The 23,860-nt window shown below is 31.4% G+C and overlaps 6 protein-coding genes across 6 annotated transcripts; 3 read left to right on the plus strand and 3 right to left on the minus strand.

The window, feature by feature from the left end:
- Window positions 1–4,103: 4,103 nt before the first annotated feature.
- On the plus strand, window positions 4,104–4,685 carry LOTGIDRAFT_106249 (hypothetical protein; the record flags this gene model as incomplete). The annotated part of the gene is made up of 1 exon (XM_009061898.1): window positions 4,104–4,685. The coding sequence occupies one exon, from the start codon at window positions 4,104–4,106 to the stop codon at window positions 4,683–4,685; it is 582 nt and encodes a 193-aa protein (XP_009060146.1).
- Window positions 4,686–5,510: 825 nt separating this feature from the next.
- On the minus strand, window positions 5,511–11,350 carry LOTGIDRAFT_229029 (hypothetical protein; the record flags this gene model as incomplete). Its single annotated transcript, XM_009061899.1, has 12 exons — window positions 5,511–5,956; window positions 6,107–6,180; window positions 6,397–6,549; window positions 7,748–7,853; window positions 8,006–8,139; window positions 8,350–8,441; window positions 8,640–8,721; window positions 9,056–9,181; window positions 10,101–10,166; window positions 10,333–10,425; window positions 10,780–10,923; window positions 11,261–11,350. 12 exons carry the CDS (start codon window positions 11,348–11,350, stop codon window positions 5,827–5,829), a joined length of 1,290 nt encoding a protein of 429 aa, XP_009060147.1. The 3' UTR covers window positions 5,511–5,826.
- A 1,313-nt stretch (window positions 11,351–12,663) lies between these two features.
- Window positions 12,664–14,970, minus strand: LOTGIDRAFT_106731 (hypothetical protein; the record flags this gene model as incomplete). The annotated part of the gene is made up of 5 exons (XM_009061900.1): window positions 12,664–12,754; window positions 13,086–13,185; window positions 13,529–13,684; window positions 14,200–14,322; window positions 14,694–14,970. The coding sequence occupies 5 exons, from the start codon at window positions 14,968–14,970 to the stop codon at window positions 12,664–12,666; spliced, it is 747 nt and encodes a 248-aa protein (XP_009060148.1).
- Window positions 14,971–15,354: 384 nt separating this feature from the next.
- LOTGIDRAFT_210079 (hypothetical protein) lies at window positions 15,355–16,766 on the plus strand. Its single transcript, XM_009061901.1, has one exon. It carries the CDS (start codon window positions 15,554–15,556, stop codon window positions 16,274–16,276), a length of 723 nt encoding a protein of 240 aa, XP_009060149.1. The 5' UTR covers window positions 15,355–15,553; the 3' UTR covers window positions 16,277–16,766.
- Window positions 16,767–17,726: 960 nt separating this feature from the next.
- LOTGIDRAFT_183079 (hypothetical protein) lies at window positions 17,727–21,551 on the minus strand. The gene is made up of 8 exons (XM_009061902.1): window positions 21,507–21,551; window positions 20,392–20,439; window positions 20,032–20,142; window positions 19,613–19,685; window positions 19,270–19,329; window positions 19,025–19,137; window positions 18,643–18,729; window positions 17,727–18,180 (listed from the first exon to the last, which is right to left on the minus strand). The coding sequence occupies exons 1-8, from the start codon at window positions 21,531–21,533 to the stop codon at window positions 18,067–18,069; spliced, it is 633 nt and encodes a 210-aa protein (XP_009060150.1). The 5' UTR covers window positions 21,534–21,551; the 3' UTR covers window positions 17,727–18,066.
- Window positions 21,552–21,662: 111 nt separating this feature from the next.
- LOTGIDRAFT_229034 (hypothetical protein) lies at window positions 21,663–23,563 on the plus strand. Its single transcript, XM_009061903.1, has 3 exons — window positions 21,663–21,781; window positions 21,997–22,136; window positions 22,566–23,563. Exons 1-3 carry the CDS (start codon window positions 21,734–21,736, stop codon window positions 22,816–22,818), a joined length of 441 nt encoding a protein of 146 aa, XP_009060151.1. The 5' UTR covers window positions 21,663–21,733; the 3' UTR covers window positions 22,819–23,563.
- Window positions 23,564–23,860: the final 297 nt, after the last annotated feature.

Consider the following 23,860-nt stretch of genomic DNA (forward strand, 5'->3'; position numbering starts at 1 on the left):
ATTTGTAAATATCTCAGATGAGTTTGTAATCAATATTTCAATAGACATTTTTGTAGTTATTGTCCAAATTTGCTTGTCAATACAATAATAGCTAGAGTTTGCATGCTTTTCGGATTAAGTTAAGGTTTTTTCTATGATTGGCCATTCAGTCATTAAAATGTGTCAAAATAACCAGGTAACCACTATAAAAACAAAAATTTCATCCGATATGAATATAAATTAAGTGCTTACTCCTGCTTATGTGGATTTCTAGATCTGAGCTGAATTGATGCCTTTCTTAAAAGATAGTTATTATTTTGGATGAAAATTTTAACACAGACACCAGATAAGCTTTCTTCTTTAGCATCAATTTGAGTAATAAAGATTAAATGGTACTATAAAAAATGTTCTTCGCTGCGTGCAAAGAGAAAAGACTGGAATAATACAATGTTTACAAAAAATACACAAAACATGTTTTAAAAACACATTATGCAATTGTTTCAGAGAGTTAATAGAATGGGGTCCAATTTGCTATGGACAAGTAAATTACTTAAATTTTAGATAACAATCATGGCTCAGTGAATTACCCATCTAACCTTAGGAACCTGAAGCTCAATGGTTCAATTCTGGCAAAGGCAGAATCGTTTATTTATGAGCCCAGTGCCTTGAATTTATTTTTCATAATGGTGGGACTGACTTCTTGTCATTCAAATATGAAATAAATAGAGGCTTTATATGCTACATACTAAATGGTTTCCTTCAGTTATTGAAAAGAAAAATAAAAGAAGACGCTGATTAAATTTTGCTTTTTCAAAATGAAAGGACATTTATAGTTTAAACCAACAATCTATATCTTGGTAACTTTAATAATGAGGTGATGACATTCAATGTGCTCTTTAACCTATCATAATTTCTTGAAGTGGAATAGAATAGAAAAGACATAAAAGTATTTATTGGAAGTAAATTAATTAGTAAATCTGTCTGGATTAATTTGTTAAGTATCAGCTATTATGATGTCTGTGTCAAATTGATCTTAGTTCATCTTGCATTGATTTACTTTATATCATACACATCATTTCACTACATCTGATGATGGGCATTTTCTGAGTGTCACAAATTTCTGAATGTCTACAATACATTGATACAGATCAATTTTACCTTCTTCAGAATGAAAATCTGATATAGTTCCTCAGCAATTAAATAAAATTACAGATATCTATGATAGAGCGAAAGGGATATAATAATGTAAATATTTGTACCTTTAGTACCAAATAACAGCTAAAAGAGCTCAATTTAGAATTAAAATCTAATACATCAAGAGATCTTTATCAATGCTCATGTCTTGAATGGGAGAAACAGCAGCCTCAACTCCTTAACTTGTTTATTTGTCTACATTGCATTGGTTTGCCGCACCATTTGCAGTGATACAGAGAACTGAAATTGGTTTGTTGAAAATCAGATATATAGATGAGTTTATCCCTTTAAAAATCATTGATTTGAAGAATTGAGGTTTCACGGGATCATACCAGTACCATTATAATATCTCTTGTCATTTGTTTGACCCAAATTTCAATTTGTCAAGTTAGTCAATCAATCCTTTATCAGTGAAACCCATCCAAAATAAGTTTGACTTCATTGTCAACATTTTGACTTCATTGTCAATATTAATAAAATGCAGAAATCATAAATATAAATGTCATATACTACATCATTGGCAAGAAAAAATTAAATGAGGTGCTCTTTCAGTTGGATGAAAAAAAGCAAACATGATTTTATATCTGAATTGATTAGTGATTAAGGTTGCTTTTGTCAAATGTATTTCAAAGAACTTTCTGGAGTAGTAAATTATCATCAAAATAAAAACAATTATAAAGCAATTTTCACTTAAATGATTCAAATCTTGTGAATGTTTCAAATATCACTGAACTCAATGAGTTAATATGGTGGTCAAATTCTGCATTACTGTCAGATTCAAAAAACATTAAACACATCTCAGATAGATTATAGAACTAAACCTCACTCTGTTGTGTTTCACAAACTGAGTTCCAAATGAAAATCATCTTTATGGAAGAGTTTTGGATTTAGTACAATGGCCAACTCTGTTTACTGTTTGAACATATTGAAATTTGCACAATTTAAAAAATTAAATTTAGTAAAATGAATTTGCTTTAGCAAAGTATATTATCATTTAAAATTTACATTAATGGCATAAAAGGGTTTTTCAAGCTTTATGTTACCAGTTACTTTAAAATGTTTGATAATATTGCTCTCCCTCCTTATCCATGCCCACAACAGAAATCAGGTATGGTATAATACACTGGCATTGACTTAAATCTTAAAACATAATCTAATGAATAGCTTGCAGTAGTGATATCTAAATCTGGCCGAGATGGGTCTTGGTTTTGGAATTTTAGGTTGTAACATAGCGGTTAAGCAATGTTACAAAAGCACAGGCACAGGAATTTTGTTTTGGGTAGCCCTTATGATTAAGACAGAGCAGTACATACACACTGAAGGCAACTTGACAGAACATGTCCAAATTTTTCTGCTTCAGTTTGATTAAAATTGCAAAACCTAGTTGAATGTTTCAGTTGAAGAAATCGTAAACTAGGCATGGAAAAGCCGTGGCAGAACTGTTCCAACTTGCTACAACTTCAAAAACTTACTGTCAAAAATTATAGGTGGCTTAATGACAAAGAATCACATGCTTCAAACCCACAATACTCCTTACTGGCTTTTTTTGGATCTTTGCAAAATGGCAGCAAGTTACATAAAACATATTGCTTATTTCCCTGTGAAGTAGCTATTTGTATATAGCCATAAGGCAGAACCTAAGAACTGTCAAAAGGTGTCAAACAGGCAGGATGAACAAGATAAAGCACCATTATGTAAAATTGATAAAACTAAATAATTATTGAAAAACGCTTAATCTTGATATTAGGCATTTTTCAATAGTTAATTACAAATTTATGGATAATTACTAAGTTTTTTGGATTCATCAGATTATATGAGGTTCCTGTTATGTTATTTATGACACCAGGTATATCTACTGGCTCTTATTTGCTAAGTTTAAAATTCTTAAATTTTATGTTAATTCTAAGACGTAGTATCACTTTAACAAGGAAGCTATGTTACCAGGGTGGGGGCAAACATCATAATGATTAGAAAACCATCAGTGTCTAGTGGAATCATGTTTTTAATAAAAAAAATTAAAAAAATCATTTCCCATGTGAACAAATCCCGACAAAACTTTACAGAATACAAGTACCTACAAACATTATCAGGGTCAAGCAGATATAAATGTAATGTCATGCAACAATATAATAGACCTGATGTTCATGGCTGATGCTGCAGTACAAAATTCTGTCAGTGTCAATAAAAATATGCAGATAAAACTGTAGGCATTTAACTCTTTTTTTTTAAACATTGTACTTCATAGAGCTATAAGTTATATGGAGCTGAGAAGTCTTCAAATCCATGGCATAAATAAATCAATCAATTCAACAGTTGCAATATATTACTACGGTTAGGGCACCATGCCCTGAATTCACTTTGCCATAACCCAAACTCACAGCAGACATGACACTGATTGACTGAACATAAGAAGAGTGTCAGGCACAATTTGGATTATATCAAATAACCTAATGAAATATATAAATAATATATACTTACTGCCTTACAAGAGTTACAAAGAACATCATCTGACTTCAGTTTCATCGGCCAGTTAATTAATCAGACTGTGGCAGTTAACAAAAAGACAGACATTAGTTCAGACTTCAGCTCTCATTTTCCCAATTACAGACTAGTCAGGATCAGTCCAGTAGTAAATTCATAGTCATGATAACCGAGACTTCCGTATTTACGTCTAACAAAAGCCAGTTTGATTGGCTGTGATAAATAAAAAAGACCAATGATATTACTCCAAAAATTTATGACGGGCACTGACAACGATTATCCAGACCACTTATCCATACAAATGGCAGGACCGGATAATCGAAAATACTGTATTTTTTTCTTCTTTTCGATGAAGAGGGTTAAGGGAGATAACTACATCCATGCTCTTCGAATCAAGGGTTACAGCAATAATCACATTTTCTTATATCTTGAACATAATTCTGTTAAAAATGAATTTCCAGTCATATTTACGAGTTTTCAACGGTTTAAAAAGGGCAGCTAACAAGGTAAAAGTTCCCGAAAAGGTGAAAGGAGGTCGAGTAGAAAAGATTGGGAATTACTTTTACAACATTTATGGAGACTACAAAGCTGCTTTTCTAGACACTCTACAAGACATTAAGGATAAGCCTTTAAAGGCCAGTTTTTATTTCTCATTACTTGGAACAGGTGCTGTCTTTTATAAACTGAACCCAACAGAGGCTAGTTTCAAAGAACTAATCATAGAAAATGCCAATGATCTGGCATTAGTTGGCGAACCTATCAGAAGCAAAACTTCTGACAAGTTCATGGAAAATGTTATTCATAAATTCAATGATGGATATTTAAGATACCAAAATGTAGGATTATTTTCTATAATTTATAAAACAGAATATAATAAAGGTTTAAAGCTATTTAATGCTCAGTGTAAATATGCAAAACCTCACTGGACCGAATTTCACAAGTCAATCCTTGATGTAGGTGTTCTTGGAAGATGGATATACATTGATAAAGCTATGGAAAATTATGACATAAATGAAGATGAATGGAGATAAAAACAATATCTAGTTGTACTAAAAGTTAATATATTGATATAGGAAGCAGTGTGATTGCTACTGACTGGTTGAGTTTCAATTTAGAGCAATGTATTTAAAGTGTTTTGTCAGCAAGGTGCAAAATATTTCCTTTTTATAGGCGAAAAATTGAGTGAATAATGAGTTATAAATACGATTTGTTTGAATGATTAGGAACACAAGAGTTGTACTCAAAAGACTTGACTCGCCAAAGCAGTGATTTGAGATAGGTCATTGTGTACCTGAAGACCATATCTGATGTTTAGTATTCTATTTTAAACCTTAAATTGTTATTTTCATGATATTTAACACCACGTACTCAACGGATTTTTTGAAAAGATAATTTACTTCATGATTGCACGACATTCTCCTTATTTGTGAGAGCGAAGTAAAGAAAATTTCAACATATTGTAGGCCTATATGCCTGGTGAACTTGCGATTAAATTCTACCATATAATTTTGTTCACTTCTGTTATAATTTTGTCCCCATTCCTGAAGTCCTCTATATTCTCTGATTTGTACATAGCCAAGTCTACATTTTATGAGCTCACCATCAGAATAAAGTGTTTGGACTGAATTTTTCTTCTTGTTGGTGGATGGTGTCCGCTTCTGAAAAAAATTCCATGTCGTAGACATTGAGTTAGGGACTGAATTGATCTTATATCAATTAAATCAATTTAATTGTTGTCTGTATCAGTAAATAGGAAAAGTGGTTATCTCCCATATACCATTGAATCTGCTGGATTTCAACAGTGAAAAGATGATCTGTTGTGGGCAAATATATTCATACTAATAAAACCACAGCATGCATGATATGAGTGCTTTATTTGATAATGTCTATGAATGAAGGATGAGAATGTAATCTTTAATCAAGAATTGCCCTTGTTCCCTCAACTTGCATTAATATCTCTGACTAAAATTTTCACACTATTACTGTGGTATGTCTTCCTAAAATGTACTAAGCTGATGGGTACTTCTTTGTGAAATTTATCTCAGCAATTTGATTTCTGTCTTTAGTTTAGATATTGAGTCTCAATCAGCACAATATTGTTAAAATCAGTCATCAGAATTTCACCTCACAGCAGATTCTTCAGAATAAGCTTACAGATCAGTTAATCTATAATTATCCACTTATTTTATCCCATCTCCAAATTTTACTGTCATCTGAAACTGCTAACAATATGCTTCCATCTTTTGATAAAGCTGTTTGTCGTATTGCTGTTATACTTTTTGCATGTGCAAGCTTAGTGAATCTAAAAGAAACAAATGAATGATGTTAGTTCAAATCTTTAGAAACTTGTTAAGTTATATAAAACTACAATTATTACTATTTTGCATTATTTTTTCAAATAATGGAACAAAATTAACAAAAATCAATTAGGATAAATGATAATTAGCCAAACCTGACAGTAGAGGGGTCGTCTGTATCTAAATCCCATACATATATTTTACCACATTGATTACCTAATGCCATTATCTACAATAAACATTTCACATTCACAACTTGATTACATATTAATTATAAATTATGAAAAGCATTTGGGCAATGCATCTACAATCAAATCTATATCAAAATCTATTGTAAGAACAACAACAATGAAACCTCTGAGCACAATTGAACTTAAAAATGGTGTGTAAGTATTAAGTTTCATTCCCCTACATGAATTGGTCTTTAAGATAGATAAATACTCACTTTTTGGGAATAATCTAATGAAAATCTCATGTACCATATATCACATTCTTTATATTCAAATCTGTATATTATACTAATTGTATTATCTGCTACTTTATCTATAGGCTGATGTATATTACCTGGTTTCCAACATACTATACAGTTCTCACATGACTATAGAAATGAATACAATAAGCAAAGCTAAATTCAATAATTATATTTCATATCATAGGCTTTTTGCTCACTTTAAAATAATACATGTTAAATAACCAATGTGAATTCTTCCCTAAAAAAAATTCAATATTTTTATGATTTGATATAAGTGTTCAATTTTAGCTCGTGAAAACACAAATATTCAATCTTCAGCGCGGGACTGAATAATAAAACCAAGTTTTGTCAAAATCCTGCAAGAATCATGTCTTTTAGTGTTTAAGAGCTAAATTTGAAAGCCTTTTCAAGAACAAGGGCAATAACTCATACTAAATATTTTTCAACTGTTCTGATTTTCAATAGGGTTCATCCTTGGGTGATTACGAACATTCACACCATGTATCATCAAAATCCGTCAAGAATTATCCCTTCTAGAGTGATTACGAGCTAAAAATTTAATGCGTTTTCAAGAACAAGGGCAATAACTCATACTAAATATTTTTCGATATTTCTGATTTTCAATACGGTTCCTTGGGTGATTACGAACACTCATGCAAAGTTTCGTTAGGTTTCATCCTTGGCTGATTATGAACACTCATGCAAAGTTTTGTCAAAATCCGTCAAGAATTGTTTCGAAAAGTCAAGAAAAGTTTTGTTAAGATCCATCAAGAATTGTGCCTTCTAGAGTGTTTACGAGCTAAAGATTTAATGCGTTTTCAAGAACAAGGGCAATAACTCATACTAAATATTTTTCGATATTTCTGATTTTCAATACGGTTCCTTGGGTGATTACGAACACTCATGCAAAGTTTCGTTAGGTTTCATCCTTGGCTGATTATGAACACTCATGCAAAGTTTTGTCAAAATCCGTCAAGAATTGTTTCGAAAAGTCAAGAAAAGTTTTGTTAAGATCCATCAAGAATTGTGCCTTCTAGAGTGTTTACGAGCTAAAAATTGAACGCGTTTTCAAGAACGCAATAACTTATACTAAATATTTTTCGATTCTTCTGATTTTCAATAGGGTTCATCCTTGGGTGATTACGAACACTCAAACCAAGTTTTGTCAAAATTCGTCAAGAATTGTATCTTGCAGAGTGTTTACGAGCAATTGTGGACGGACCGACGGACGGACATGGGTGACGGCAATATACGCCGTATATTATGATCAAATGTAACAAAATCCTTTTTCTTTAATTGATTTTGTACAATGGGAATATATTACCTTCGATAAAATGAAATTGCCAAGCCATCGAACACAATCTACATAATTTCTATGAATATCTCTGGTGGAAAATACAGGAAAATGGTTTGATACAGTACTAAAAGGTCTGAAAAAAGAAAGAATTATTCGTTTTTACTTATAGCCTATGGGTTTGAATACAATAACGCAACAAAAATTGACTTTTGGCAACTAATACTCGATTCTTCCATCTATTTCAACAAAATATTTCACAATTATATATGACAGATTTGTATGTACCTTTTGGTTTTAGTTTGTGAATAGTTATAAGATTGTTCAACAACATCAGTAAATTCAGAGGTATCAATGTTCCAGATTTTTAAAGAATGATCCATTCCACAGGATATGATTTTTGTTCCTTCTAAATTAAAATCCTGAAAAAAATATTGAAAGTGTAAATTTTATGTTAAGACGATAAATCCATATTATTGTTTAGGGTCCAAGATTAATGTTCCTGACTGTTTTTTGCTTGTACTTGCCTGTTATGTTTGATGTCAGCTGTAATATTGGTTTGATTAGGACATACATGCATAACTAATTTTTTACATGGAATCATATAAACTTATCAATGTAGCAAAACTTACAGCACTTAATAATTCATCTCTATGTCCATCAACACCACCGAATATCATAACACATACGTCACTTTTAATATTCCATATTCTCATAGAATGATCTAAAATAATTATATAGAAAATTAGCTGAATTAAAAAAAAATAATGCTTATATGTAAGGCATTTTCGTTTTGGTATATTGTGAACCTGTTTCATTTGTAACATATATAGTGCTTGGCACACTTTTGAGCCTTTGTCAATACATCAGTGTTTGTTCACTGCTATCATGTAACAATCTGCTGAAGCTTTAAACTATTTACCTTTACTAACTGAGAGTAGTAGATTAGAATCTTTGGGGTGAAATTTAAGTTCATTGATAGCATTGCCATGTCCAACATAATGCTGAAAATATAATACATTTGATCAAATAGATATAAAATAGTAGATAGATATAAGTAGATAGATATCCATACTCGACTCTGACATGTTCAAGTCTATTAAATACACTGTAACATCAAATCCTATAGAAGTTGCCCCTGAAAAGAAATTTTGGAAAGACAGACAGAAAGACATTGATTAGTGACATTATATCTGCCCCCAAAATACGTATTTCATAAAATGTCAAAACATCAAAATTTATTATTTTCACACCAACAATATATTCACCATCATGCAAACTCTGTCATGAAACCATCATGATTTTGGAATGAAGTTTTAGAATGACTACCCAACTTACCTTAATACATTGCATAGCAATGGGACTAATTAATCTAACTATTCCTCTAACACCAGCTACAGCTAATACTGGCTGTTTAGTTATATCATCATGAGACCAAGCGCAACAATAAAAATTTTCTTCATTCTATTCATCATTAAGGAAAATAGAGAAACTTAATTACATGCCAAAAGTCAAAATAGTTAAACTTTAAACAGTCTGATTTTCAAAATTTTATACTGGTAGCATGCTATATATAACTTTTCTTTAACATTTCAAGTACATTAGAATCTGGTAAATTCCTTCTCAAATTAAAGAATAACAAGTTTCTTCAAAGATAATAAGATAGCTTGCCAGGCAAGGTAACATACGCCCACTGGCAGCTGTCAGAAATGATTAAACAGTCTTTAGTGACTACAGGGTTGCACAATATAGCTAATAGAGTGAAACGTCAAGTCAGACACGATATTGCAGTGAAATATTCTCCGATCATCGCAAAAATCGATAGGGATCATCTTCATAATGACATTGACATACAAAATAAAAATCAAAAGAATCTGTAGACAATTGTAGCCTGTAGAGTGAGCACGAGTTGCATAATATAGCTAATAGAGTAAAACGTCAGGTCAGACACGATATTTCGGTGAAAAATTATCTGATCATCATGAAAATCGATAGATCATCATGAAAATCAATAGGGATCATCTTCATAACGACACAGACATACAAAATAAAAATCAAAAGAATCTGTAAAAAATTGTAGCCTGTAGAGTGAGCACGAGTTGCACAATATAGCTAATAGAGTAAGCGTCAAGTCAGACACGATATTTCGGTGAAAAATTATCCGATCATCACGAAAATCAATAGGGATCATCTTCATAACAACATTAACATACAAAATAAAAATCAAAAGAATCCATAAAGAACTGTAGCCTGTAGAGTGAGCACGAGCCAAATGTGAACGGACCGACGGACCGACGGGGTGATTACAATATACGCCCATCTTACGTGTGGGCGTATAAAAATAATAATTTTGTAAAACATTCAAGTTTGAATGAAAGGATACACTAGGGTCAACATAAGCTTGTAATAATTTGATTTTCCCATTCTCATGACATTCATAGACGCTCACCTGGAATAGATAATCAAAATATCACATCTGTTTATAGGAGTATGATAAATGTCAGATCTTGGAATTCCTTGAAATAAGTCAGCCAATCCATGTATTCAAGAGCCCACAAATATGATCAATATCAATTTCAATCAATTCCCATAACCTGTATTTCATAATAACTTACTCTATTATTACCAACTGTAGCAAATGTTAATGGATCAGTTTCTGGAGCATTCAAATTTATCTGCAATCCAAATATCGGTTGGCTGTGATCCTCCTGTAGATCAAATGATCAAGAATAAGTACACAGATATACAGAAACAATTATCAAGGAAATAAGCTGTTCTAATAAATAGTTATCTGAAACACTCATACCTTTTGCTTAATATTAATTTGCAGAATCTACATTTTTCATTTCATCAATAAACCCAGAAGAAATATATTTCATAAAAGACTCTAAAAACTAAAAATTGTCGATTCTACCATCAAATGAATTATTTTTTTATTTGCTTTGATAAGCCAGACCTAAGTCAATAAAGTATATATCTCTGAACTGTGAAAATTTTTTAATGCATTATGCTCACAATATTTTAAAAAAATCAATTGTAGGCTACCGGTAGGCCGTACATACTTGTAAAATATTGGAACATTTATATTGTAATTTGCATTTTTTAGCTCTAGGTTTGCCTCTTCCTCTTCTATTATAAAACTGAGTGGGAGTATCACTTCTTGATGATTCTTCTTCTTTAGTACTAGCTGTACTTGAAATATCATCCTTCAATATAAAACATCTATAATAATTAGGATTTTATCAAACTCAACGCTCACTCTCAGATTTTATCAAAGTCAATTTTATTTTGGTCACTAAAATATCAGACTCGAAGGAGAGCAGAGGTAATTTCCATTTCTAAATTTGTTAAAATCAATCAAACAAAACAAGTGAGTCGTTCCTCAATTATGCTTCATCTTAGTCTAGAAATTTGGTGTGGTCTGTAGCCTACACTTTGTGCCGTGGTCATAGTAGGCCTACTCCTTTTCACGGCCAGCTTTGATATCATGAACAGGAGTTTATCTACACCATAGGACAAAATACTTTATGAAAATAACATTACCAAATCGTCACCAGAGCCATCATTTATTAAGGATAACGAAAGTCTGTGTCTCTTAGACAAAGAACGTATGCTTTCTTCGCTATCCGACATTATTACTTTATTTAGAATAACCACGTGTCTATCACGTGATACAATTTGGCGGGAATCATTTTAAAGGAGCAATATCAAATTTGTAAAACAATTATTTTTTCATTGCACTGAACATTGACAGCTTACTCTTGCTTTGAATGGCCTAAGATTTCACTCAATATGAGCCCGATCTTTGTTTCATAATTACATTTTTTAAATCTGGATTTAGATGACTGTGTAAAGGTTATAAATTTTAGGCTAAGTCATAGAACTATAATAACTATGGCTAAATCAACATAAAATTTCAAATCTATGTATGATTTGACTGGGCTTTAAAGTCGTGATATTGATCAAAGCCCAATATTATATCTGCATGCAAGAATGTTATCTGAAAGTAAAGAAACTTAAACTTTCACAATATACATTTTTGATAAACATCGGTTATAAATTAGGGACTGCTTGAAGTGATGTGGACAGCTGAAATTAAGATACAATAGTAGCTAGACTACTAAATGATTTTTCACAACTTATCTCCTGAATTATGTTGAATGATATTTCTGCACCAGGTCCAGAGGTTACCTCCATGATAATTCTTGTGTGAATGATTGATCAAAGTGCACAGCTATTTCTTTATACCATTGTTTTCTTAGAATCCCAATAAAATAAACATTTACAACAGTCTGCATGTAAACAGATAAGACCAACTGGGAGGGCAACACAATGTGTGCACAGTGCATCATATTTTTTGACAATGGAGGAGGTTCAATTAGTACAAAGTTAATGCAGATGTTCATTAGAGGTATACATTTCAAGAATAAAAACAACAGTTCTTTATGATATTTATGGTCATTCTATGATGGCATTTACAGCTTTTCCCTCAATGCAACAACATGCATTTCAAAAAATATAGATTTGAATTTATTAAGATAGAGAAGAAGCCAGATTTTGTGATCACAGATCACCTTTACAAAATCAAAATGTTTTCACTGTAAATTGCATAGTACATTTTGAAACTTTTAACAATTCATCGATGCATCTCTAGCATTACATGATTTAAATTCACTGTATTTGAAAAAAATAGAAACAGCATATATAGCAATAGTTAAATCTTTTAATCACAATTTTCTTGGTTTAAGTTCATGAAAATCACTATAAAAATTAACAGACATGATTGATACTGATAACACAGCTCAGATCTCCTGATATACAATGGTATATTTCATAACAATTTGTTATAAACAAAACATTCAATTTCATACATTCGTTTAAATGACAATCAAAATCCATGTGTACATGTTAATATATAAATATTGCTCTCTTTCTGAATCTAATTATTATGTACCAAATCTTTGAATAGTTTTACCATACGTATAAATTAGGGACAAAAACGATTTATAATTCACACCTTTATTTAATGGAAGATTTCTGAAATATAAAAAGGAGAAGTTTAATTAAACAATCTCATTCAAGAGAGTAAAGTTTTCACTTTAGAACACTTTCAAAAACAAAAGTTGACATTAACCCACCTTTCGCCCTCAGCTAATTTCAACCTGGGCAAAAAACTAGCAAGCAAAATTAAGTACCGGTACATGTATCTACATTTGTCAATGTAAACATCAATGTTACTTAATTGTTACTGACCCCAGAATATCCATTATTTGTTTATTGTGCTTGGTTTTATATTAATTATCAGATACAAGCTTTTTTTTCATTTCTTTTGCAAGTAAATCTATATAATTTAATTTCATTCACTTACAAAATTTCTGATAATCTAACTTGCCATGGCATAAAACCTAAAAGACTGTTTATATGTCCTAATAGTATAACTAAATCTGGGTCAGGTAATTTAAATAATTCTGAAATAATAAAGAATAAAAAACATTACATAATATTATCCAGTCAGCATGCAGAACTAAGTAGTTTCTCATTTATACTACCTTTTTAAAAGTGGGTTTCTTGGAATCAGATTCTTTTCACTAGCATGGAGACTTTCCATAATAACTGACCTCCAGAATAGTCCAGAATAATTCTTACTGAAAGTCAAAATGACACCTCGTCTTTTCTTGAGAGACTCTGCCATAAATAAAAAAGACATAAGTAGAAAGTAAAAATTTCTAGTTTCCCAAATATATTTGAAAGGATTTTCTTGTAGTTTAAATCAATCCCCCTTTAATATAGTTTATGGTTAATAAAACTTACTTTGTAAATGACTATCTACATTATTTGGCACAATATCCTCTAACTGATACTGGTTTGTTTTAACCAACTGACAATAATTTTGTGCTGTTTTAACTAAATTTAAACGCCCATCATCAGCAGCTAGTAAATGTACTTGAGGTTGTTTAAAACTACTTTCTTCTGAAACAAAAATGAATTAAATATTTCTTAATCTTTAAAGGGGCCTTTCTGCTTTTATTCATTATCAAAAATTATACCTGAAAATATTTCTAAAGTATGCTATTCATATCTATGTATCTACTTGATTAAACAGATTTTGTTTTAAAAGGGTTAATTAAAAACTTAATCATGACTCGTCATTACTAGTTGAAACCTTTAGAATACGTAATTTCTCCCAGCTTCTCTTAACCCAGACAGTCTGGTGAAGTCTTAAACCTCTCTACCCCGGTTCTGATCAACTCCGGTAAACTCGGTAAAAATCCACCCCAATAACCCTGATACATACAAATCCCCGGTAAAACCCACACCCAGTAATCAGTATAAATAGGACCCCTTAAGGTGAGAAGAGTTCAAACACGAACAAAACTAGTCAATGATAATCAGGGATAACTGGTTGAATAGCCAATCTTTTATCTCTTAGAAAAGATCACATGATTGAAATATCACAGAAAATTTACACTAACCTTCATTACGCATCTCTTTTGATTCACTTAGTGATAGGCTTATTTCAAACTTAGAATCTTCTGATGCAAAAGTTTCTTGTTTACTTCTTTTTATTTCCTTTTGAAGTAAGAAGCTATTTCTCTTTATATCACCTGAAAAATGTAAGATACATTAATTTACATTGGGGAAATGCAAGGGAAAGTTGTCTCCTTCTCATAGCCTACTTTGATATAAAAACAGTTATTGGGCTAAATTAAAGCATTCACAAAGTCAGCAACATCAGGACTATGGAAGGGACAATTCTTTTAAAGTCATAACTTACATAATATTACTACATAATTATTATAATCACAGAAATCGGTAATTCTATCAATAAGGTATATAGGGTAATCTAAAATAGGCGACAAGGTATTACCCTATAGCCTATACCTTATTATTGATAGAATTTCTGATTCCTGTGCTATAAAAATAAAGTAGATTTAAGTCTAACTCATTAGTTCTGGACCTAAAAATAACGACTCACCGTTTATATCATAAACACTGATGTAAGAGATTCCCATTGCTACAGACCACACAATTAAATTAGCAATATCTCTAAATGTGTAGTCATTTTCAACTATAACAAATCCAAGATGCATTGGCAGCTTCTTCAAATGTTTTGCATCATTTCTTATACTGATCACACTATTTTTCTTATAAAATGAGAGGTATGCATTAGGAATATGGTATAAAAAGTTACGTAAAATCAGTCCAAGTGTTAAAATATAGTGTAGCACTCTCAAAACTATAGCTGCTATCATCTTCAAGTCATTTAACTTTCTGAAAAACAAACTTTCAGGATTAGGGCCTAATTTTCGAAGCCTAAAACCATTTTGCACCGGTACATCTGTAAAGACTTCCGGTCAAGTATGACTGAGCAGCAAATACCTTTCCCACTATTGATTTGACAAATTTACTAAATAAAACCCGTTGCTTCAATACTTCAATAAATTATTATTTATCAGTAATCTTTTAGAATCAAAATTTTGGTTGATACCAGTACAATTTTTCTTTTCTACCAACAGCATTTTTTAACAGCTAAGCAGCTAAGCCAGATGTAGAGAGACGATTGGTTGAAAGTTAATAGAACACGCCCATTGATATATTCTGATGAAATTGTAAACATTTCCCACGTGATATGTCTACGTGAACTAAAGCTGACCAAACAGTTCTTCGAGCTGACCAAACTGATATCAAGTCAGGAGTTAACTTACAACTGATTCAGGGTGTTTGAGCATGTCGCAAGCATAGATAATAGATATTCTGTTCCATAATAGTGACACAGACCCCTTGGCCTTAGGCTTTAGTGTGTGGCCTCGACCTTGGGCTTGGCACCAATCCACCATGGCTTCCAAACACAAGTACTCAGTTTTATTGCCGACATATAATGAGCGAGACAATCTTCCTATCATCGTTTGGTTGCTTGTCAAATATTTTTCCGAAGGAAAGTATGATTATGAAATTATAATAATTGATGATGGATCTCCAGATGGAACATTAGAAGTTGCCAAAAAATTGCAAGAAATTTATGGAGAAAAAAGAATTGTTCTGAGACCAAGAGAGAAGAAACTTGGACTGGGTACAGCATATATTCACGGTGTTCAACATGCCACTGGTGATTTTGTATTTATAATGGATGCTGATATGTCTCATCATCCCAAATTTATTTCTCAATTTATTGAAAAACAGATCTCCGGTGACTATGATATTGTGTCTGGTACAAGATATGCTGGTGATGGTGGTGTCCATGGCTGGAATTTTAAAAGAAAACTAATTAGCCGTGGTGCTAATTATATTGTACAAGTGTTACTAAGACCAGGATGTTCAGATTGTACAGGAAGTTTCAGGCTGTACAAGAAAGAAATATTAGAAAGATTAGTCAAAGCTTGCAGATCTAAAGGCTATGTTTTCCAAATTGAAATGATTATACAAGCAAGACATATGGGATACTCAGTAGGAGAGGTACCCATATCATTTGTTGATCGAGTGTTTGGTGAATCAAAACTTGGTGGACATGAAATTGTGGAATGGTTGAAAGGGATTTTGTATTTGTTTGCTACAACTTAATATTTACCGTGAAAGTAGAAGTTATTGCTGTAACATTAATTCAAATAACATGTTTATATGGTTATTTCAATAGGCAATATATTCTGAGATATAAACAGAAATATATACAGAACACAATTTTGTGAAATACTATTCCATTGTTGTAAAAAATAAATATGTTCCATTATTTAATGTGATCTCTACTTGTAAATGTAGCTTAAAGATTATTATATACCTGTATCATCAAGGTGTGGCCTTTTCCTTAGCGTACAAAAGAAGATAGAAGATTCTGGGGTGTAAGTCATACTTGTGCTTTACTCAATAATTTCTTTCATTTGTATCCTGCTGACATGAGATGGGATTTATTCTTAAATTATTTGTCTGAAATATTTAACAAGTCTCTATACAATTTGTTGCACAACCAAAAATCTCATCTAATCATTCACCATCCGATCGTGATAGGAAATTAACAGCAAGGCTATTGGTCTAAATAAAATGCTGTCAAAGAGTTAAATATTTTATTTTTAAGCTTTGGAATAAATCTGGGTCATTGCCCAGGTAGCCTACTGGCCAATCTAGTATTCTTAACTTCTTGGATTTGAAAATCTATCAATATCAGTGTTATTCTTACAGATCTTTTGTACTTCCTGCAAAGTTAATACATCTTAATGAGATGAGTAATGTTAGGCAAGTTTCCAGGATATTTCTATCATTATGTCAAAGTATGACACATCATGAGTAAGTTCAAGTCCCCTGTTTGGACACACCTAGCCTTGCTTACAGATTGAACATTCAACTAGGTGAGATCTGGATCTTCTAAGATTGGGAAGGGGATAGGTCATTAGAAAATTTCCCTATTTGCATCATTGGTTATTGGAATGGATGAAGTCTTAAATCCCCCAACATCTAATGCTTAGTATCAACCAGCTTTTAGCTGTTGAGTTTCTCGAGTGATTTTCAGTAAAAATGTAGGACGCTATGTGAAATTTCATGTTCAGGTGTGTTTATATTAGATGCAAACTTACAATTAAAGTATATAATTTTTGTCAACTTAAGTACTGTTTTGAAGCTCACAAGCTTAAAATTCAATATAACAAGGAAAATGCTTTAGAGAGTTTCTGAGCAGCTTATTGTTTCAGAGATAGCTGGTCACGTTATGTAAATGTATGCAGCTTTGTTCAATTTTAAAGATAACAGCATAAATTATGAGTCATAATCTAATCATTAAAAATTAGTCTCACTAAACTGATTTGTCAGCAAGTTTATCAGGGGCCAATGGTAAAAAAACATCAACTTCAAACTTCAATATTTGATCAATCTCAATGATCAAAACTGATTGAAATCTGTTTTCCTTGTACTCACAGATATCAAGGATAATAACTCCAAAGCTATGCTTATATCAAAACTGATTGAAAACTGTACCTTCTATAACATTTACAAACATATTTTGCAAATTTTCACTGAGTAAATTGCAAATAAACTTTTTTATTCTGAAAATGATGTGGAATTCATTTGGATTTTCCAAGAGTGAAAATACAACATGACTGTAGGCCAGAGATGAAAAATTTTGTGCAAGGATTTCAGAAAATGAGGTGACATAACTGACTGGTGAATATACATTAATTAAATGTTACAAGACAATTGTTTCAAAAAAATCCATTAAATATATCAACTTTTATTAATTACTCAAATATTGATGTAAGATTTATTCTATAGATGTAAATAGACATTTCTTCATCAGCACAGAGATAAGTTATCCTTTTCTCAAATATTTACATTGACTACCATACAGCACTATAATCAGAGTTTATCTAAACAGCTTGTTTTAAAAGGTTAGAGTAGGTATTGTATTTAGTTGAGAAGGACATATCTACAAACTTATCACCCACTGTTACTGTCATACCACCCATTATACTAGGATCAACCTGGAAAATAAACACATAAAGCATCTAGTGTTAAGTTTTTGAGATGGTCCAACACTCTGACAACTGGGCATATATTAAATATTATATGACGTATTTAAATTGAGAATTATCTGTTACCAAGAGATTTGCTTGGGGCTATTTATCTATAGGTTAATAATTAACAGTACTCTCATGATAGTCAAATTTAACTCAAACACTATGCCTATAAGAGATAATTCTTGACTTGATTTCACAATTACTAATTGAATTCCATCCTATTACATCTGTGAGGTATTTGTTTATGGTCTTTGTCCACATGGTTTAACTTAAATTTAAACAATTTTGAATGCAATAAAGTTCCAGTAAGAATCCTGTGGTAGAACTATTAAGTTCTTAAAACAAATTCAAAAGTAAATCTAATCATAGTTGCATTAGGAAATTACTAGTAATAACTATAACATTTAAATATCAAAAATAAAATACCTTCATTTCAAGTAGAAGAGTTTCTCCCTTCTTAAGAAAAGAGTTCAAAATTGTTTGTACTTCTTTCTGTTGGGAGTTATCTAAGGGCTGAAAATAAAAAATATGTCAAATTAAAATAAGCCAATTAGTTTTTAAAAGGGTAAAAATCACACTTATATGTCAGTGTAAGGCTAAAGGGTATTCTACAGTCAATATTACTTGAGAGATATGTTTAATAACATAATCATTCATTTAGTCTTCTTCAGTTCAACATTGTATGAACAAACTTAAGTCATTTACTGATTTAATACAAGCCACAAGGGTAATCAATATGCTGAAAAATTAAACAATTTAATATTGGGCATGGTGTATTGGCATGTTATCATATAAAAAATTCTCATACCTTTGCTGTGGTAACAACACAAAGAACTTCTCCCTTTGCTGCACTCATTATTTTGGCAAATGATGAAATAACTGAATCAAGTTTATTAAACCTATTATTTTCAGCCATGGCAGCTAAAATAAATAAATTTGTATGAAGCAAAATCTTTATTTTACAACAAAAGGTCATAAGGTTCTCGGTATTCTCACTGACCCACAATAGAAACAAATGAATAAGAATTTCAAAGGATATAAATTGATATTTACCAACTAAATTATTGGTCAAGTCTGAATATTTGAACTTCTTTACCACTGACTGAAGAGCAGCTGAAAATTATAAAGTTATCAAGTGTAATGAAATAAGACAGTTCAAATTCTTTACAATTTATTGGTTTTAAAGGAAAATCATTAGTAAGAATTTTTCATCTGTAGTACATATGCTTTAAAATTATATAGTTTAATTACCAGAAAAAATGTACATCTTTAAACAGACAGTTATTTTTAATCAGCAGCCTGAATAACAGATTTATTTATGATTTTTACTGAGAATGGCATTTATCTCAGCCCTCAATACAAAGAAAGGTCTGAGCAATATAAAAATTAACCATACCTAATTTATCACTTTTATGTGCTCCAGGATTTCTAAAAAAGTCAGCTAATTTCGAATCCTTTTGTAATAAAGCCTGGAAAAATAAAGCATACATAAGCTTCAGAGTTTCAGTAGAATGCAGTCCTTTGTTTGTACTATTGACAGTATTCATTTCAAGGAGTTTCATGCAGATCAAAAAGTTTCATCATAATTGTTTTCTGTGAGTGAATCCACATAAAAACAAATATTACATTATCAAAGTTTACACAAATATTTAACCATTCAAATGCTATGATCAATAAAAGCTTTTTGTACCACGTGAAAGAAATTTTCACTTTTTAAACACTGACTGGAGGTATTTGTCATCCCTTACAGAACAGATTAATTTAAAGAATGAAGTTAGAATCAGTTGCATTATCAACTTTCTAACATAAACTCACCCCAAAATCACTCAGTTCTTTTTCCACAACATCAAGTTTCTTTTCTTTTGATGCTGCCGAATACAGAGCATGGGCATATCTACCTTCAATTCCATACACCTGAATGGGTGCCTTGAAAATACAAGATATTCAGTTACATCTCATGTAAGAAATAAACACAATCAAAGCAAAGTTAAACAATCAGTTGCAGAGTAACAAACACAACTTTAATAACACACACAAAAAATATCGCCAGATATGCCTCAAGCTTTACTGTTTATAGAATATGGCAATCCAATAAAAGTGAATAGAATAAGATTTAACTAGCCTGTAGAAGAGCACCAAGAGTTCACAATGCAGAATGATAAAATTTTTAAATACCTGAACAATTCTTCCTTGTCTTGCAGCAGAAGTACTAAATTGGCGGGCCTGAAATAATTATAATACATATGGTATAATTATGTAAAGGCGTTACTCATATATATTTGGCCAATCTTAATCAAAATGTCACCAGGATAACAATAATAACTGAGTCAATCCCCATGATGTTATTTTTAACCAATCAAAGTTTGTCATGTAAAACTGTTGCTTGATGAAATGAGAAATTCTAGGATAGGCAGACCCAAATAGACTGTCATATTGCTATACTGGTACTTTACATTTTGATAGCTTTGATAGTTACTTAGTAAACCATTTTTCCAGTCAAGTATATTCTTTTGACAAAACAGTCAAACCCAATGAACTTCCTAACATAAAGACCTATCTGTTGTTAAAAAAAAACCTCACATATCTGTCTCCTGTAGTAGGTCCATGAGCCCATTTTTTCCTAAAGCTCAGAACACGGTCATTTCTGTCTCCTGTAGTGGGTACATGAACCCGTTTTGCCCTGAAGCTTGGAAGACATGTCTGAGACATATGGATGAATATAGATAGGTCACTATGCAGGTTGGTTTGCAAAAAATAAACATAACTAGATGTTGACATTGATGGACTGTAGTCAAGTGTGGATATGTTGTTCTATTGGTCGATTTCAACACATGCTAAGTTCACAACTTAGGCATATATCTTGTCTACACAGTGTAAACAAGAACCGATTGTTAGTAGACAGTAGTGTTATTCTACGATTTTGACTAGTGCTGTCTCAACAAAATATTTCACTGCAAATCAATGAATGACAATGACAATAGATGCAATAGTAATAATAACAATAATTATGTTTGCTTCATCAAGGTATAGGAAAATGAAAAACGCAAGTTTAAGAGGTCGACAAGAGTATAAGACATGTCCACAGAAAATAAAGTACGAATATTTCGGACTATAAATTTAATCTTCTCTAAATAATTTGTTGCGTGGATACTTTTACTTGTAAATACTGTGAGTAATAAGTCAATTTCACCATCCAGCAAAAAGACTAAATGGGTAGAGTATGTCAATTGAAAGATCATGACTTCAATGTTCAGTATTCCATTAAATTTAAATCATAAAAGATTGCATACCAACTGAGTGATCTTGAAGGCAGACATTTTGTTTGACCGACAAGGACACAGGAAGTGAATGACGCGGATAACAAGTGCGACCCAGCTAGTCAAATGCTTTATCTGTGACAACCGAGTCTACGGGTGGTATATTAAAAGTTATAACTCCACTGGCACCAGAAATCTTGTATGGCTAGCTTCTGACGAGAAAATCTTTAGACAGAGTTGGTTACAAATAAATACTAAATATGCCAACGTATGAGTTAGCATTGATTGTTAGAGCAGCACTAGAAAGAGTAAGATGAATACGGTTGATTGATATTCACCTAAAAGTGCTTTTTCGCTATTTGGTACCGTGTTCTTAAAAGTTAGTCCGAAAACTCCGATCATACATTAATTTTATAGGCCCACATTAATTTTATAGGCCGTTTATGCAAATCTTAACCATCAGGGAAGTTTGATATTAGCAACTGTGAAAAAAAGAAAGTTAATGATATATTTTGTTTTTCAGCCACAGCTGGCAAATTGTCTGAAGAGGACATGTACATATATTTTAGATAGAGGAGGAGTTGTACGCCAGATGGAGAATCTTGGTAACAAAAACCTCCCGTATATAATATCATCTCATGGCCATAGGCACACTGAAGGGAAGTACGTAGAATAAGAATATTTGATAAGTGTAAATTGTCAACAATTTATGGATGTATTATAAATGGCAGTTATTAATCCAAGTGTGTATGCACTGTCATAGAAATATTTTTCTGATAGTCAGAAAAAATAAATAAATGTAAAGCTAATAGTAATAGATTTATAACAACCATTCTGATTACAATTCAGTCTAACGTTTTGTGGTCACTCCACTTCAGTACTTTATAGTTCTTTTGATGTTCAATCTAAAGTTTACATTTTGATATTGATGTTTGTTCATTCCAGATTCTTAAGATATGATTTAAATATCCATTCTTCTAACTTAATATACAGTTATTCTAAAATTGATTTTGATATTTATTTCAGTTACTTTTCAGTTTATTTGGATGTTTATTTCACTTACTTTACAATTTATTTTGATATTCATTCCAGTTACTTTACTGTGGATTTTGACTTATCTCCTAATCAGATGTCAACATTAAGGAAAGTTTTATTACAAGACTCTGATGTTGTTCGACCTGGAATAGTTCATAAAGAGGAAAAATTTGTAAGACCTTGTGTGAAAAACCCAGAGAATGAGTGTGATTTTGGTGAACTTAAAAATCCAGATTTTGAAAAGAGAGCATGGAAGAAACAAATATTAAGAAGAGTTCAATACAAAATGAAGGCTTCTAGAAATAAATAGTGTTTATTACTGCCTTGTGATTGTGTTAAAGAATTAATAAATTACATTATACAAAACTCTTGTACAGTTATGGGAAACTTAGTATTTTAAGCTGTAATTAGTTTGACATCTACACTGAGTGAGTAGCAAGAGAAATGTCATTTGGGTGTATCATACATTCATCTTTATTTTCAAAGGTCTGTATGTAAAATGAGTTTATTGACCAAAGATCACATAACATAAGTTTTTTCAGTATTTTCAGAAGTTATGTTTCTTTTGCCATTGGATGTAGTTCTGAACGATAACTCTTCAGAATTTCTGTCACTTACTAGTGCTGGGATGATAAATTGGTGAATATGCCACAATACGTATGTCGTTTCGCAAGGTCATGTATTGAGAGTGGACAATACCTCTTATTCCATAATAAAGTGGGGATATTTATTTGCTAGTGAATAGAATCACACTGACTTTACTGAAAGGCAGTGAAACACATTTATCAACTACATGTACATTATCAAATATCACAGTTACAAAGATATAAATTTAATATACATTTAAACTTTGAATATAAAATGGTAATTTTTACCTCATTGAAATATATCAATAGGTAATTGTATCATGATTGGCAATACCCAGCACTAGTTTTTTTCTCTCATTGGGAACACTTATTTTTGTTATTGTATGAGTTCAAACTTTTGCATCAGATAACCCATCTTAGCTCTATTGGACTTATGCATTTTCAACAATAAATAGATCATACACCTTCTTTTCTTTTATTTCCCTTGAATAGAATTATGCAATGAACAGATGAAATACGATGTTGAAATTGGTGTGCAATAACTTTACCGTGATACTAAATGATTTACAACTAACTTCACAATTACAGATTTAAAGCACTAAATGACATACTACAAATATTACATTATGAATATAACACAAATTAGTCTATTGATAAGTTCAGGCGGTAAATTAACACATGATTGGACTTCAAAGGAAACTGTTTTCACATGATTTGTTTACACTATTTCCCGATATTTTCGTTTTTTAATAGCATTTTTTTTAG

This window comes from Lottia gigantea (assembly GCF_000327385.1).
Source record: "Lottia gigantea unplaced genomic scaffold LOTGIsca_5, whole genome shotgun sequence".
NCBI classification, from domain to species: Eukaryota; Metazoa; Mollusca; class Gastropoda; family Lottiidae; genus Lottia; species Lottia gigantea.

What these genes read in the sequence shown, in the direction of transcription:
- LOTGIDRAFT_210079 (XM_009061901.1), top strand. Translation starts at nt 15,554, where the DNA reads ATGGCTTCCAAACACAAGTACTCAGTTTTATTGCCGACATATAATGAG.
- LOTGIDRAFT_229034 (XM_009061903.1), top strand. Translation starts at nt 21,734, where the DNA reads ATGCCAACGTATGAGTTAGCATTGATTGTTAGAGCAGCACTAGAAAGA. An exon ending in TTAGAGCAGCACTAGAAAGA is followed by an intron (nt 21,782 to 21,996) that starts GTAAGATGAATA and finishes TTTGTTTTTCAG; the next exon opens with CCACAGCTGGCAAATTGTCT. An exon ending in CATAGGCACACTGAAGGGAA is followed by an intron (nt 22,137 to 22,565) that starts GTACGTAGAATA and finishes TATTCATTCCAG; the next exon opens with TTACTTTACTGTGGATTTTG.
- LOTGIDRAFT_183079 (XM_009061902.1), bottom strand. Translation starts at nt 21,533, where the DNA reads ATGTCTGCCTTCAAGATCACTCAGTTG. An exon ending in GTGTTGTTACCACAGCAAAG is followed by an intron (nt 18,730 to 19,024) that starts GTATGAGAATTT and finishes TTTTATTTTCAG; the next exon opens with CCCTTAGATAACTCCCAACA. An exon ending in CTCTTCTACTTGAAATGAAG is followed by an intron (nt 18,181 to 18,642) that starts GTATTTTATTTT and finishes TTTATTTTCCAG; the next exon opens with GTTGATCCTAGTATAATGGG.